Source organism: Pongo pygmaeus, chromosome 17 (assembly GCF_028885625.2).
Source record: "Pongo pygmaeus isolate AG05252 chromosome 17, NHGRI_mPonPyg2-v2.0_pri, whole genome shotgun sequence".
In the NCBI taxonomy this organism is placed as follows: Eukaryota; Metazoa; Chordata; class Mammalia; order Primates; family Hominidae; genus Pongo; species Pongo pygmaeus.
In genome coordinates, this window is record NC_072390.2 from 61,366,175 (window position 1) to 61,383,542 (window position 17,368).

General features: G+C 46.2%; 1 protein-coding gene across 4 annotated transcripts in view; it reads right to left on the minus strand.

The window, feature by feature from the left end:
• ST8SIA5 (ST8 alpha-N-acetyl-neuraminide alpha-2,8-sialyltransferase 5) overlaps window positions 1-17,368 on the minus strand; it is a 90,211-nt gene that overhangs the window by 26,551 nt on the left and 46,292 nt on the right. For 2 of the 4 annotated variants that reach the window (XM_054460946.2, XM_054460949.2), the window contains one exon: window positions 11,171-11,263. The exons of 1 other annotated variant lie outside the window; for it this stretch is intronic. In XM_054460946.2, coding sequence (XP_054316921.1) covers window positions 11,171-11,263 — 93 coding nt within the window. Of the gene's footprint in view, window positions 1-11,170; window positions 11,264-14,487; window positions 14,641-17,368 lie in introns of those variants that run through there. One more of the 4 variants, XM_054460948.2, reaches the window with a different exon arrangement.

Genomic DNA, 17,368 nt, shown 5'->3' on the forward strand with positions numbered 1-17,368 from the left:
AGTGTTGTATCCCCAGCTTCTAGAACAGTGCTTAGCAAAATATAGATACTTGATAAATATTTATTGAGTGAATGACTGAGCCAAATCAAAAATACAAATTCCCACAAACATTAACTGACCAATATGAGATCCTCATGTACATTAACCTCAAATAGTCACTCACCCTTCTTATCGGTTTCTCTCCTCTTTCAGCAGTGCCTAACCTCAGAGCCAAGTCCACATTCCCAAGCTCTCTCTGCCACAGATCCGCTTTAGCATCTCTGTTACCTATCCCTATCTTTAGTTACTCCTTCCCCATTTCAGTTAAGAAATTGTTCCTTGCATCCTACCCAATTCCTTCCTGCTTTCACTTACACTTGGTTTTGCGGGTGATTCTCCTATTCTACAGAAATGTCCAGAATTCTCTAGGATCCCAGCCGTTGAAGGTTCCAGCGAGGCCCTGGCCTGGTGAGAGTCGTGAGATCCAGAAAGATCCAGGAGGCTCCTCAAGCCAGGTCAGCACCCCCTCCTTCTTAAGGAAGGGAGCACAAGACATGTTATACAATTGGGCGAGCCGTTCCTGATGAACTCTAGATCTTTGGCAAAGAATTATGCATCTTTTTTTTTTTAAGGGGGATCCTATGGTCAAATATAGTTGGGGAAAGCTGAGCTAAATAAAGTTAAATGCTTTTTTTTACTGCAAGTCTTCTCAGATCCCTTAATATGTTCTCGTATATTGTGAATTTCCAAGGAAAGTATTGGATCATGGGATCCTTTTTCCATTGAGTAGTCCGAAAGATTGTAATTCTACAATAAAACTGTGAAATGCAGACAGATCATACACTCCTTAAAGGTAACACCATGATTTCTCTCTCTTGATCATGCACAGTCTCCACTTTAGGGCCAGGCATTCTGTAGCTGTTTGGGGTCACCTGGCTGTGGACCACTAAGAAGCTTGTTAGTCTTGGGTGCTGGTGCAGAGAGGAGCCCTTGAAAGGAAACTGTCCTGGTTTGATCATAAATGGGAAAGTGCCCAGCCTTCCGGAGCTGAGTGTTACCAAGAAACTATTATCACTGTGGCTCTTACCTGGGGTCTATTGAAGGGCTAAAGGAAGTGCCTGTACCCCCTGATTTTGTTATAGGCAAAATCCATGTCTATCCACCCATGTGCATATCTTTGGGGAGAATCTGAAGCTTTCTTCAGGTTTCTACAGGGGTCCATTATTTCAAAAAAAAAAAAAAAAAAAGCAAATACCCACTTTAAAAACCCTTTTTAGGCCGGGCGCGTTGGCTCACACCTCTAATCCCAGCACTTTGGGAGGCCGAGGCGGGCAGATGACCTGAGGTCAGGAGTTTGAGACCAGCCTGGCCAACATGGTGAAATCCCACCTCCACTAAAAATACAAAAATTAGCTGGGCATGGCAGTGTGCACCTGTAATCCCAGCTAGTTGGGAGGCTGAGGCAGGAGAATCGCTTGAACCCAGGAGGCGGAGTTTGCAGTAAGCTGAGATTGTGCCATTGCACTCCAGCCTGGGCGACAGAGCAAGACTCCATCTCAAAAGAAAAAAAAAAACCCTTTTTAAAAAAGGGTTCATTTTGCAGAGGCATGTCCTGTGTTTAATTGGAGGTGGTAACAGTTGTCCTCAAACAAGGCAAGCCTCCCCTACAGGAAGAATACATGGCTGGTGGGGGAGGGGTGATTGCAGGAAAAGTCATGGAAGATAGTAACTAAACACATGGATTTTGGAACTAGTGGGACTTGGGGCTAAGACCCAAGTCTTAGTTCAGATACCTGCTAACTATGAGGCCTCAGGCTGGTTATTTAACCTCTCTGAGCCTCAGTTTTCTCATTTATAAAATGGGTGTAATAATAGTCTCTTGCCCTCCCAGATTTGTTAAAATAATTAAATAGGATGATGTGATAAAAGACTAGGCATGGCACCTGACACACAGAAAGCATCCAGTACATATAAGTTATTATTATTGTTAAACTGAACTGCCTTGACTATGCTCACTCACAGCCCCCTGTACTTGCCACTTTTGTAAAACCTATGACCTATCATGACTCCTGATCTTCCCCACTAGACAGTAAATACCATGGGGGCAGGGTATCAAGCCTGCACTCATCACTGTAACTCAAGTGCTAAGGCACATAGCAGATGCATGGTAAATATTTGTTGAGTATACCAATAAGTTAATGAATTAATTGAAACACCTGAGTTCAAATCAAGTCTCACTATTTGTTGAGTATCTACATATGGCAGGAACTAGAAATATAGTAGTGAACAAAACAACCCCTTGCTTCCATGGAGCTTACTTACCAATTCGGGAGGAAAATGGAAAACAAATATACAATGCCTTGCCAGGAAGTGGCAAGTGCCGGGAAGGAAAGTGAAGCAGGGTAAAGGGACAAGGAAGTGACTGTTTCAGACTGAGTGATCAGGGAAGGCTTTCCTGAGGAGGAGAACATTGCACAGAGACCTGAAATGACACAGGAGTGAGCTGTGCAAATATCTGGGAAACGTGTATTCCAGGCAGAGAGAAGAGTGAGTGCAAAGGCCCCAGCCTGGCAGCTTTCCTCCTCCCACACTGGCTGACAGAAGGCAAACCTTCCTCGCAGCTTTCCCAAACCTCCCCTCTCAGGAGCTCACAGGGTATGAGGGAGAGGGGCCATCATACAGCGACACCCTGGCTCACCCACTGCCCCCTGCCCCTCCCCACTCTCTGCAATCCACAGGCCCCTAGAGCAGCCCCCTATATGGCCACTGCTTCAAATCCCTTCTGGAAACACAGCCGTGGCAACACTCTAGGCGGGGTTCCAAGCTCTACTGTTACCAGCGTCTGGGCCCTACTCTCTCTGCCTCCAATGCCCTCATCACACCCTGGACCAAGGTCAGGGCCTGGGACACCCAGCCTTGAATCCTGGCTCCATCCCAATCTTGCAGTGTAACCTCGGGCAAGTCATTTAATCTGAGACTTAGCTGCTTTATCTGTAAGATGGATATAATGGCTGGCTGCTGCCCTTCCAATCTTAAAGGTTGTCAGAGAGCTCAAATGGAATAATATGTGTAAAAAGATTTTACAAATTTCTTTACAAATGCAGAGATCATCTTTACTTTAAAGATGAAGGGTTGACCCCAGGCACTTTTCTTCTTTCTCCCAAGACACCACTAACATTCCAGCAGAGGAATAAAAAAGGTACAAGCCCATAGACGAATAGAATGACAGGGAAGGGCATCTCAGTGGAAGAGAAATTTCAACAAGTGTATGGAAGTACAAGGGAGTGGCACAAGGACAGGATGACACAGCCCAAGTACCTAGAGCCAATCTGCACATGGAAAATTCTAAGAGGTGGGTGGAGGATGGGGAGGGAGCATGGCCCTAAAAATGAGAATCAGTTGTGAGTCTGTAAGCAGAACCATCAAGCCTACACTCCCCCTACCCCACCAAAAACCATGGCAGCCAAATGCTTAATGTCCAGCAGAGGGGGAGGAGAGATAGAATCAGACTATTAGTTCCTCTGTTAAAAAAAAAAAAAGTATCATTTACAGTTAAAAGATCTGGCCATTCTAGCAACAAAAGGGCCAGGAGCATCGTGAACAACTTCAGACACAGAGCTCCTATCAGTTTTTATTTCAAGGTTAAATATGGATAGATAGCCAAGGGTCACCTGGTCAACCTGAAGTGAGACCAAGATAATCCATCAGATAAAATGACCGCAAAGACAACTATTGGAGGAACAAAACAGAACTTAAAAATATTCTACTTAGGGTACAAAGAAAGAAATCTTGTCGGGGAGGGGTTCACCAGAAGATGAAGTCAAGGGATTTTCCCAGTATGTGGAAGCAAAAAGAGGAGAGAAAAAAGATAAAATTAAAAGATATGACCAGCCTGAGCAATGTAACAAGATCCTATCTCTACAAAAAAATGTTTGAAAAACATCAGCCAGGTGTGATTGCATGCGCCTATAGTTCCAGCTACTCAGGAGGCTGAGGCGGCAGGATTGCTTGAGGCCAGGAGTTCAAGGCTGCAGTGAGCTATGATCACACCACTGCACTCTAGCCTGGTTGACAGAGCAAGACCTTGTCTCAACAACAATAAAAAGATATGAGTGCTAGCAGTACAATCCAGAAGTATAGGATTCTTAGATTAGAGAGAAGTAGAGAGAAATGGAGAAGAAGGAATATAAAAAGATTTGAGAGAAAGTTGAAGAGTCTGGACACAAACTCCCAATGAAAAGGTTCCACATTTCAGGACCGTAAAGATTCCAGAGGAAAAAAAATGGATACTTCCAAAGAAACAAAACAACCATTCTCATGCTTCTCATGTATCCCTGGATGCTAAAAGTTGGTAGAGAAGGTCTTCAACATCCTAAGGGAAAATGATTTTCACCTAAAATACCAACCCACCAGACCAGCAATCAAACCAACAACCCCACAACCCACAACACCAACAATCAAACCAGCAACCCAACAACCCACCACACCAGCAATCAAAACAATCCAACAACCCAACACATCAGCAATCAAACCAACCCAAAAATCCACCACACCAACAATCAAAACAATAATCCAATAACTCATCACACCAACAATCAAAACAACCCAACAACCTACCACACCAACAATCAAATCAACCCAACAACCCAACACACCAACAATCAAATCAACCCAACAATCCACCACAGCAACAATCAAAACAACAACCCAACAACCCACCACACCAACAATCAAAACAACCCAACAACTCAACACACCAACAATCAAATCAACCCAACAATCCACCACACCAACAATCAAAACAATAATCCAATAACTCATCACACCAACAATCAAAACAACCCAACAACCCAACACACCAATAATCAAATCAACCCAACAATCCACCACACCAACAATCAAAACAATAATCCAATAACTCATCACACCAACAATCAAAACAACCCAACAACCCAACACACCAACAATCAAAACAACAACCCAACAATCCACAACACAAATCAAACCAACAACCCAACAACCCACTACAACAATCAAAACAACAATCCCACAACTCACCACACCAACAATCAAATCAACAACCCAACAACCCACCACACCAACAATCAAACCAAAACCCACCACGCCAACAATCCAAACAACAATCCAACAACCTGCCACACCAACAATCAGGTAAAAGGAAAGAATCCAGTCATTTAGACACAAAAGAACTCAAAACCTTACCTCCCACCTGTCACTTTTTGGTATTTACTTGAGAATGGGTGGAAGTAAAAGGAAGAAGTAAACACAAAAGAAGCTATAGGTTCTAAGCAAAGGTGAATCCAACCTCAGAAGGCAGAGAAAGGAAGCCCCAAAACAGCAGCCACATGACCCAGCAAGAGGGCAGCCAGGCTGGAGCAAGATGATGAAGAGAAACCCTAAAGGGAATGCCTGACCGATGGAGAGGCAGGGAAATAGATACAGCTATAATAGAGGAAACAAGGGGAAAAAGATGGCTAGAAGCTCCAGAAAAAAGAAAGAAACATGTACAAGAAAGTTGATGGAGTCCTGGTGCCTCCCTGGCCTTCAGTGAACAATGTCTACATCATCCCAATAATGGAAAACACTATTTGTTATTCTTCGAATTTTAGAGTCAACCTCTAGAAAAAGCTTCAAAAAGGGCTTGGTATGGTTACAAATAGAATACAAATGTTATTGGCCTTGTCATTTTAAAAGTCAATGCATGGATGACTGAAGCCATAGGCTGGAGGGGGAACTGCAGAGTAGGAATAATTTTAATATCCTTATCTTACACAGTACAGGATGAAGAGATACTGTTGATATTTGGTAGAACAAGAAATCGATTACTTAGGTAATCTATAGACAGACTAAAAATAGTAATACCCCTCAACTGGGGAAATGTGGGAGGGAGCTGGGCACTAATTGTAATGAAATAAGAGTGATTCTCTCTTTACTCTTCTTTCTCCCTCTTTTTTTTTTTTTTTTTTTTTTTTTTTTGAGACAGAGTCTTGCTCTGTCGCCCAGGCTGGAGTGCAGTAGCGTGATCTTGGCTCACTGCAAGCTCCGCCTCCTGGGTTCACGCCATTCTCCTGCCTCAGCCTCCCGAGTAGCTGGGAATACAGGTGCCTGCCACTACGCCCGGCTAATTTTTTGTATATTTAGTAGAGACGGGGTTTCACAGTGTTAGCCAGGATGGTCTTGATCTCCTGACCTTGTGATCCACCCGCCTCAGCCTCCCAAAGTGCTGTGATTACAGGCTTGAGCCGACGCCCCTGGCCTTTCTCCCTCTTTTGTTCCATGGGCCTCCTGTTTGCACCCGGGTCTCACCCACTCCCTCTGTCCACTTATTCATTTAACACATGAGTGCTGAGCTGGCGCAGGGCCAGACTCAGAGATGCCTAAGCCTGGGTCCTGGCCCTCCAGGAACCTCCACCTGGCAGAGGACACAGACTTGTGAACACTGCAATGGCACAAAAAGGACTCCCAGTCCAGAGAGTGGGCATTTGCCCAGCTGGCCTTTGCTCCCAGCTTCTTTCTTGGTCTCAGTACTGGGCTCAGCACAGAGCTCCCAGTGGCAGAAAAATGGGGAAGGGTGACGGGAGATGCTGGCCTGGGGAATTCTCCAGCATGACCCCCATCTGGGTGTGAGCACAGGCAGCAACTGAAGATACTTATTTTAAAATAAAGGGGCTCTAGATGACAGGTGTAAATAATTTTAATAAGAATTAGTGACAATGCATTTTCATAACAAATCATCATGGAGTTGTTCTTCATGTATCTGACACTGTCAGGGAGGGAGGCATTTTCCATGTGGGGATTTTCTGGCTGACTGATCTTTACCACTGATTTCAGCAATTGTGGATCAGAATCGTTCCCAGATGAATCACATACCTCCCTGTCTCCTCAAACAAAACACCAGCTGACATTCTGCAGGCGCAAAGGGGCAGAGCGCATCCATCAGCCCCTCCATTCACAGATGGACTTTAACCTTTTCCCGAAGACTCAGGGTCGGACCCTCTATGAGTCCTCCTCATGGCACTGGGCTGGAGCACAGTGAAGCCCCCGGGTCCCCAGATAGTGTCAGAACCACTCGGATTAGAGGCCGGCATCTGCAGCTCCCTGATTTCAGCCCTGGAGGACCTGCTGACCCTCAGCTTGGGGACTCAGGAAAGGAGGCACACACACTCATGCCCTATGAACAGCCCAGCCTCTCGTTTCCTCTCAGACCCCCAGGGCTTGAGGCCACAGAGAGGTAACTACTGTAGAAGAGGCAGGGCATGCAAAGCCCAGCTCAGCCAGGGGCCCCAGCTAGGATGGCTGCTCACCCCAGGAGCCCAGCCCCTGGGGACAGAGAGGGTGCCCCGAGGCAGAGATGAGAACCAAAGCCAAATGTGGACAGGCCCAAACACCACCAATGGGAGTCCATAACAGGGACAAGTGGTGGCAAGTGGAATCGATGGAAGGTGACTGTCTCTCATGTTCCTCTCTAAAGAGAGTGCAGAGACCATGGGCTAGTATAGTCAGACCATGGGGACATATGAGGTTGTCCATCACACTGAACAGTGTTTGTGTTTTGAGCTCAAAACAATGGCCCTGGGTAATTTCTAATCTGGCCCTAAATGGAAGCTGTGACAGGGGCTGTTGTGGGCTGAACTGTGTCTCCCCAAAATTCATATGCTGAGTTCCTAACCCTCAGGACCATAGAATGAAACCGTATTTGGAGACAGGGCCTTTTTTTTTTTTTTTTTTTTTTTTTTTTGAGGTGGAGTCTTGCTCTGTCAGCTAGGCTGGAGTGCAATGGTACAATCTGGGCTCACTGCAACCTCCACCTCCCAGGTTCAAGCAATTCTCCTGCCTCAGCCTCCCAAGTAGCTGGGATTACAGGTGCGTGCCACCATGCCCAGCTAATTTTTGTATTTTTAGTAGAGACAGGGTTTCACCATGTTGGCCAGGCTGGTCTCAAACTCCTGACCTCAGGTGATCCACCTGCCTCAGCCTCCCAAAGTGCTCAGATTACAGGCATGAGCTACTGCAGGGATAGGGCCTTTAAAGAGGTAATAAAGTTAAAATGAGGCCATCAGAGTGAGCTCTGATACAATATGACTGATGCCCTTACAAAGAGAGATTAGAGCACAGGCAAGACTCAGACCCGGGGCAACCATATAGGGACACAGCGAGAAGGCCATTGGCAAGCCAAGGAGAGAGGCCTCAGAAGAAGCCAACTCTGCAATATCTTCATCTCAGACCCCTGGCCTCCAGAATTGTGGAAGAATTAAGTTTTGTGTACCTTGTTACAGCAAACTGATACAGGACCTAACACCAACATACAGAAAATACATGCGTAGAGGGATGGGAAGTTCCCCAGAAGGATGACCCATTCATAGGATTTCTTAAATCTCCCTGTCCAGACCTTGAAGGAACCATGAAGAAACTATACATTTTATAATTTAAAAAAATTAGTCAGCTGGGCACGGTGGCTCACGCCTGTAATCCCAGCACTTTGGGAGGCCAAGGCGGGTGGATCATGAGGTCAGGAGTTCAAGACCAGCCTGACCAAGATGGTGAAACCCTCATCTCTACTAAAAATATAAAAATTAGTCTGGCACAGTGGCAGGCACCTGTAATCCCAGCTACTTGGGAGGCTGAGGCAGGAGAATTGCCTGAACCCGGGCGACAGAGATTCCAGTGAGCCGAGATGGCACCACTGCACTCCAGCCTGGGTGACAAAGTGAGACTCCGTCTCAAAAATAAAAAGGAAAAAAACCCAGAAATTAGTCATTTATTCTCTGAAATCTTGAAGGTGTGCTCTCAATCACAGTGCTCTGGATTTGCACAGTAAAACATGGAAGGGCCTGAAAGCTTTGAATTCTGAGAAGACAGACTCTCTGCTACCAGCTTCTGAACTTGGCTCCAACAGCCATTTTTGCCACTAAATCAAAACTCCTTGGAGGCATGTTTAAAATACCAACCAGCTCACATGCCCCAGGCCCTGCTTAAAACCGTTCCCGTGGCTCTCATTGCCCTTGGATAAAGGTAAAACCCAAACCTGGGTCTGTACCATGAAGCCCCACATGGTCTGGCCCTACCTGACCCTCTAGCAATGCAGCTTCCGTGTCTTCCCCTCACGCCGGCATTCGAGCTGCCCCATCCTTCAGAGCCCGGGACACAGCCGGCTCCCTCCTGGCACAGGGCCTTTGTACAAACTGTTCCCTCCACCTGGAGTCCTCCTGGCCTAGTTAACTCCTGTCACCCTTCAGACTGGAGCTCCAGTGTCCCTACCTCAGGGAAGCGTTGCCTGACAACCTCCCCCCAGCCCCAGCCTGGGTCAAGTTCCCTGTCACTACCCCGGCTCCTTAGGGTAACTAGTTATTAATGTCTGTCCCCCTCAGTGGCTGTGAGTTCCACAAGGGCGGGCACCACAGTGGTATGTGTTCAGCCCAAGGCTCAGTGAAACTGATAGGTGGTGTCTGTATCCCACCTTCTCTAGAGAGGGTACAGAGACCATGGGTTAGTACAGGGGCCATAAACAATGCAGCTAATCCCAGCTGGATGCTGGTCTCACACTTGGAGCTCTCCAGGAACCGCTGAGCTATGGAGTCTGTGCATGACAGCCCAGAAAAGCTGCTGCTACTAGTTCCAAAAAGGAAGGAAGGAAGGAAAGAGAGAGACGGGGGCTGACATTTATTGAACACCTATGATGTGCGCTACTGAGCATGCAGGCTGCTGGGCTATCTACTTTCTTTTTTATTTTATTTTATTTTATTTTATTTTATTTTATTTTTTGAGACGGAGTCTCGCTCTGTCGCCCAGGCTAGAGTGCAGTGACATGATCTCAGCTCACTGCAAGCTCCACCTCCCGGGTTCACGCCATTCTCCTGCCTCAGCCTCCAGAGTAGCTGGGACTACAGGTGCCTGCCACCACGCCCGGCTAATTTTTTGTATTTTTTTTAGTAGAGATGGGGTTTCACCGTGTTAGCCAGGATGGTCTCGATCTCCTGACCTCGTGATCCTGGGCTATTTTCACCTGCCTTGTTTCGGCTAGTCTACAGCAACCCTTAAAGGGTAATAGAGTCCCCATTTTCATAGGTAAGGAAAGGCTCAGAGAAGTTAAGACATTTGCAGAAAGATTCAGATATGCTAAGGCTCAGAGTCAGCTTTAGATCTCAGGTCTGCCCACCCAAAACCCGTGTTCTTCCCCTGATGCAGACTAGCTGGAATCACGTCAGATGGGTAAAGGAACAACAGCCCCTGCCTGAGGGCCAGGGACCCCAGATGCCCCTGGGGTTATGTCAGGGGACCCATGAGTCCATCTGAGCACCTAACATTGCCTGCCTCTGAATTTCAGGCAAAACTATATTTTTCCACATCCAGATGTAACTGTTTCCAAATAAATACAGATTCTGTCATGACTAATATAGTACCAATTCCTCTAAATGGGTTTGCTGAATTCATGGCAGTTCTGTGAAGGGTGGAAACCCAGGTGGGCACATGCATGCTAAAATGTTCAGCATTTAATGTGCTTTCCCTCCTGTGGGCTGAAAAGAGCTATAGGTGATGTATTGTTAAGTGGGGAGTGGGGAGCATAGCTCTTTTACCAGTTATGTAAAAAAAAAAACGTTTTAAATCTCCATACACAGATTCTTATTCATGCATTGACTCTGCAAGGATACCCAAAGCCACATCGTCACCTCTGGGGAGAACTCAGTGGCTCTTCATTGAATAACCATCTATACTGCACAAATTTTGTATCATTTAAATAATTTAAAAATCAAAACTTTTAATAAAATTAAAACCTTCAAAGGTGATAGCAAGAGGGCAACGCTTAACCCTGCAGTGCAACGTACTGAATTTCAGGCAAAACAGTCCTGTGCCCTCTTCAGTTTCTACGCAAGAGGAACCAGTGATGATAATCAGAGACCAGTAACTGAGGTGGGAACTTTAACACCGAGTCACCAGAGGTGACCTTGCAAACTTGGCCTTTTGTCATAAAACAGGCACAATCATCACTGTGTTCCAGCCCTCCAGGGCTTTCCAAATGCCAGTGGCTCTGGGGAAGGAGACCTACTTTTCGCTCTATAGGAACCTACCACGTGTTTCCTGTTTCCTTCCACCCTTGCCCCCCCGCACCCACCCCCAACCCCTGCCCCACCTCCACATGCTCCCTGCACCCACCACAAATGGCCACACTCACATGGACAGCACCTTCACTTCCAATATTTCGTGCCTCAGCTCCAGGCATCTTGTGGAGTTATATTCAAAAGGCCCCTCATAAAATTCAAAGTACCTGGGGAGCAACAGAGGCAGGTTAAACAGAGAAGCAGGTCAGGATGTCCAGGACCTGCAGGGGCTCTTGTTGCAGGGGTGGAGTGTCTGTCTCAGTGAAATAAATAAAGCCAACCAGCCCCATCCCAGCAGATGTCCCATTAGGGGCTTCAGGCAGACCATGGGACTCTTTGGCTTGATCACTGGGTGGTCAGTTACTCTCAGCGCCCCACTCCCCTGGGAGTGTAGGCATTTACAGAAACGTAAACCGATTTCAGCACACAGGGAAATTCAGAAGCAGGTTTGGTTCCAAGTTTGTGGCTGGGAAGGAGAGGGGAGGAGGAGGGATGCTGTGTGTACTGTGATCAGAGAAAGCAGAGAGAGCAGAGCCATTCTGGCGCAGCACTGGGAGTCCGACAGTGAGCCTTCCGGCCTCCAACTTGCCCTTCCATTCCCTGCCCCTTTCCCACTTGATCCTCGTGCCTACACTGTGACATAGCTGAGACTGATGGGCCTTTCTCCCCATTTGGCAGCTGAGAATACTGAGGCTAATCAGACAGGGCTCCGGGTCATACTGTCCGTGTAGGGCAGGACCAGGGCTTGGTCTAGGTCTACCTGCAGAAGAGACCAAGCCCCATTCCAGCACCAGCTGGCTCCAGGCATGTCACAGCCACCTCAGGGTCCCTCTGCCAGCTTCATGCAGAATATCAATGCCAATTTCAGCCAACACTTACTAAGCCCTTACCATAGGCTAAGCGCCAGGCCAAGCATTTGATGTGAATGGATGCATTTACTTTTAATCTTTCTAATCAGCCTATGAGGAAAGTGACACAAGCATCCTGAACAGGCTCTGGGAATTAACTAAGGTGCCCAGACCCCCAGAGCTGGAAGGTGGCAGAGCCAAGATGGGAACCTGCATGCTGACTCAAGGCTGCTCTTTCTGCCATTTGGCTATGAGCACGGCTGGTGTCCCCTGGAAAGGGCCCTCTGGCCTCCTGTGGCAGAGGCCCGGTGAGCCCTCTCCTCACAGCTCCTCTCTTCCTGGCGGTTGTTCAGAGGCAGGGGTGGATGGAGCTGGGAGGGTTGGATCCCAGGACAGCCTTAACATAATGAATCCAGAAGCCTGCAGGGCCAAACCACTGTAAACATGGGATCAGTGGCCTTGCAACAGGCAGTCTGCAAGAATCAGAGGTGAGAGGGGCTCCCCAGGGCCACGGATTGAAAATTAGGCATCGCTCAAGCATCTCCCAGAAACCACTGCACACAGCAGTGGTCATTTCCCACATACCCTTACACACTGGACAAACTTATGTATGTGCTGCTTTACAAATCTTGAAATATTTTACCTAATATATTGGCTTCTTTTAAAAATATTGGTATTATTATTATTATTATCATTGTATTTGTATTGTCATTTTGTCATTAAAATAATACTGTGATACTTTAAAAGTTATGTTTATAAATATTTGTCCTTAATAATTTTAATATAATGTAATAGTTTTAAGTACTATAATTACATATTTAAATAATTTTACATAATATTTTAAGATATTAAAATATTTTCCACAACAAATTGGTCCCTATTTACAAAATAAATTGGCTCCTTGATCTCATGTCATAAAAGAATTTAGACCAAGTTAATAAGAACTAGATATTGAAGATCCCCAAAATATCAAATACCTTTGTGTCTTACAACTCCTTTTCTGTCTTTCTCATCTGGCAAACTCAAATGGATTCTTCAGTACCCGGCTTGAGTAACCACGCTGCTGGGAAGCCTCCTCTGACCCTGACCCTGGGCTCCCCCTGCTCACTGTCTCTTAGAGCAAATAACGTGGTATTGGGTTGGTGCAAAAGCAATTGCAGTTTTTGCCTTTTTTTTTTTTTTAAGTAATGGCAAAAACCACAATTACTTTTGCACCTACGTAATAGTACAATTGTGTGTTTATGTAATTGTGTTCCTTTCCAAACCACGAACATCTCAAACACAGAGACAGTGTCTTTGTTATCTCTATATCTTCTGTACTACAGAGGCAGGAAAGCTAAAAATGACATTTCCCAGACTCCTTTGCAGGTAGGGTTCTGGATGCAATTTAGGTTCAGCCAGTTAGAAGCATTTGCATGAGATGGATTCAGACCTGTTATAGGGGAAGAATGGCAAGGCTCAAGGCATGGTTTTGCTGGTGCAGAACGTGGCAGAGGTGGCATGGCTCTTGGAAACTGCAGTAGTGGTAACACCTTCATGATTATATCAGAGGCAGCAGCTTTCACGGTGGCCCCATTTCACTGCAATTTGGGGAGGAATTCTTGGGAGTTCAGCCATTTCTTCAGCTTTCCCCATGAATCTGAGCTAGCTGTGCCCTTAATAAATCCTTTTCTGCTTTAACTAGCTAATGTAGATTCTGTTATCTGCAAATAAGAACAAGGGGTCAGCCTAGGGCTACAAAACGAGCCCATGACCTTGGTTCTAACTCACCTAATTTTCCAGTCACACAACAGTGAGCTCTGGTGTCCTATCACAAAGATCACTGTTTGTAACATGAGCTGGTGTCACCTAAGCCCTTTGGAATCCACTGAGTCAAGTAAAGCCATGGTCCTACGTTGCTGCTAAGAAAAGGTCCAGATTCAAATGATGCAGGAAATCATTAGGTCGAGACTTATCCTACAGTTATTGGGGAACTGGAGACTTGCAGATACATCTCGGATATGGCTACAAACCAGCTGTGTGACTTTGGGTAAAACACTTCCCCTCTGTGCATCTCTTTTTTCTCCTCTTTAAAACAATCTGTTTGAACTAGGGTAGCACCACCTCTTCAATCAGCCAGCCCTTCCATTTCCTCCACAAAGGCATTCCTGCCTTGCCTCTTCCTTGGTTCCTCTTTCTCCTGCATCCTCAACATCACTCATATACCCAACTAGGCAGCATCATGATTCCAAATGACCTTGTGCCATGGGTTTGGTGATGCTTAGGTAGAGAGGCTTTCAGAACTGGGTTCACATCCCTCCACCCCTCATTAGCCTCTGTATGGTCTGAATGTTTGTGTCTCCTCCACAATCCATATGTTGAGATCCTAACAGGCAAGGTAATGGTATTAGGAGGTGGGGCCACTGGGAGGTACTGCAGGCAGAGCCCTCATGAATGGGATCATTGCCCTTACAAAAGAGGCCCAAGAGAGACTCCTCTTCCCTTTTACTATGTAAGGATACAGCAAGGAGATGCTGTTTATGAACCAGGAAGTAGGTCCTCACCTGAAACTTAATCTGCCTTGATCTTGGACTTCTTAGTCTCCAGAACTGTGAGCAATACATTTCTGTTGTTTATAAGCCAAGTCACTCAGTCTATGGTATTCTGACAGCCACATTAGGCCTGGCACTTTTCTGCTCCTTTGTTTTCTGGTCTGCAAATCAGCAAAAACAATGCAGTGCCTGTGCGACAGGGTTGAGAAAAAACCCTGATGAGCATTTCATGGAAACCACTGGCACACAGGAACTACCCCAAAAATGCTCATTCCCCTCTGTCCCCTTTGTCCTGCCACTAAAGAGCACATGATACCAGTGGATGCCCCAGGGAGTCCCAGGGGGTCAGAGACAGTCTCTGACGGTAAGCTGGTTGATGGCAGGGCTGAGTCAGGGATGAACGACTCGAAGTTTCTCACTGTGTGCACTGGTGACATCCTCCTTCCGCTCTGATTAGTAAACCTCTCCCCCTGCCACCCTGTGGATAAAGCCCACACTAAGTCCTGCTTGGACATGGACCTGCTTGATCACCTCATCTCACTGGAGGTTCCACTCATTAACCATGTGCTTCTGATGCTTTGACACCTGGGGCCTTGCTGACCCTGGAGGGACTGCCTCTTCTAGGGCTAGCCAATTCCTGGAGATAGTAAAGGACTAGCCTGTGAGTGCACCTTTCATTTGCACACCAATCCAGAGCCCATGCCCCTATCAGGCTCCCATACTCTTGGACACTGGAATAGCTCTTCCCCACTCACCCCAGGGCCAGGTCCTAGGCAACTAGGGATAGCCCCTATACCCCAGAACCCACTGAAATTACTCAGATCAACCAATCCTAAACCTGCAAACCCTGCCTCACAGTTCCTTTCCATGGAAATCCCAACGACGGCTCTTGCCCACACTTCCCCCTCGCTCCCTCTGCCTCCTTACTGATCTGGGTGCTTCTTCCCATGGTCCTGCAGGGCCTCCTGTTTCTAGGGATCTGTGAGTATCAAAACCTCTTCCTTCATGACAGTCATTTCCATATTTTCGTGTCTTACCATATCCGATTAAAACAAATCCCAGGCACCCTGAAAACACTCCATATAGTACCTTAGCCAAGTCATCAAAACTATTCCATGCCTGAGTCTAAAGCCTCAGTTTTCCTATCTGGAAAATGGAGCTAATAGCCCTGGCTTCCTTCTCTGTCCTACCTGGGCTTTGCTTTTTTGGTCCGTACTGCTCTAGCTCAGTCTCTAGAGATGATTGACTTGAGGTTGCTATGGTCTAAATGTCTGTATCCCTGATACAAACATTAAGTTTCATGTTTAAACTTAATCCACAATGTGATGGTATTAAGAGGCAGGGCCTTTGGGAGGTAATTAGGTTATGAGGTCTCTGCCCTCAATGATGGGATTAGGCCCTTATAAAAGAGGCTTCAGAGAGCCTTTTGCCTTTCCACCAGGTGAGGATACAGCAAGAAGCTGCCATCTATGAGGAATGGGCCCTCACCAGACACCAAATCTTCTGCCACCTTGATCTTGGACTTCCCAGCCCCCAGAACTGTGAGAAATAAATTTCTCCTGTTATAATTATAAATGACCCAGTCTAAGCTATTTTGTTATGGCAGCCCAAAAGGACTAAGATAGGAAATAAGATTTTGAGAAGCACTGCCCCATATTCTGCTTCTAACAGGACACTCAAGAACTGCATTTTGGAGGGTGTCATGGAAATTCATGGAAATTCCCATTTGGTCTGGATACAGATATACAGACATCAAAAATGTTGCTTAAAGTTTTTTGTCTAATGACATAAGAAGATGCTCACATGACAATGTTGAGTAAAAAAATGCAAGTTACAAAACTATGATCTCCAAAAAGAATTATATATATGTATGTGAATGCGTGGGCAAAGGAAAGAATTGAAACACAATATTAATAGGGGTTTCTCAGAATAAATGGGATGATGGGGTTTTTTAAAATACTTTTCTCTGTTTTTATAAGTTTCCTGCAATGGGATTATGATTCTTTTATTATTGGAAATCACTAATAAATGCTTTTTTAAGTCCCAGACCTTCTTCTAACTATCTCGAGCTTCCCCTTATCCTGTTAGAAGATTGAGGGAAGCACTTTCTCCAACCTTCTTAAACTCCACTAGCCTCTCAAGGTGAGTTCGTCACGGTCTCTTCTTTCAATGCTAGAAAGACTATCTTTACCCATATCAAAGGGGAGGGGACCCTGGCACCATGTAGGGCATCTCACAGGTATAAATAGTCCCAGCGGGTCATATCAGGAGCCCAACTCCTCTCAAATGCCACTCAGTTTCCAGCAGCCAAATATGATGCTGGCGCCAGGCTGCATCATTCTGCCCCATCTCTCTGCCCTCCACTAAATGAGAAGACAAATGCAGAAGGCCAGAAAGAGGTGAACACGGTGGCCCTGGGCATCAGTTCTCCTCTCCCTGCCCAGACTGGGCTCCAGCTTTGTGGGCTAAGGAGGCCTCCTTTCTTCTTCTTTCTTTCCTTCTTCCTTTCTTTCCTTCTTTCTTTCTTCCTTTCTTTCTTTCTTCCTTCTTTCTCTTTCTTTCTTTCTTTTTCTTTTTCTTTCTTTCTCTCTTTCCTTCCTTCCTTCTCCCTTCCCCTTCCCCTTCCCCTTTCCCTTCCCCTTCCCCTTCCCTTCCCTTCCCTTCCCTTCTCCTTCCTTACTTCCTTCCTTTCTTCCTTTCTTTCTCTTTTTTTTTTTTGACGGAGTCTCACTCTGTCACCCAGGCTGGAGTGCAGTGGCATGATCTCGGCTCACTGCAACCTCCTCCTCCCGGGTTCAAGTGATTCTCCCAAGAAGCCCTCCTTTCAGCATGCCCAGGGTCTGGCCCTCTGAGAGCCTGGGTCTGTAATTCCTATGAGCCTTTCCCCAAAAGC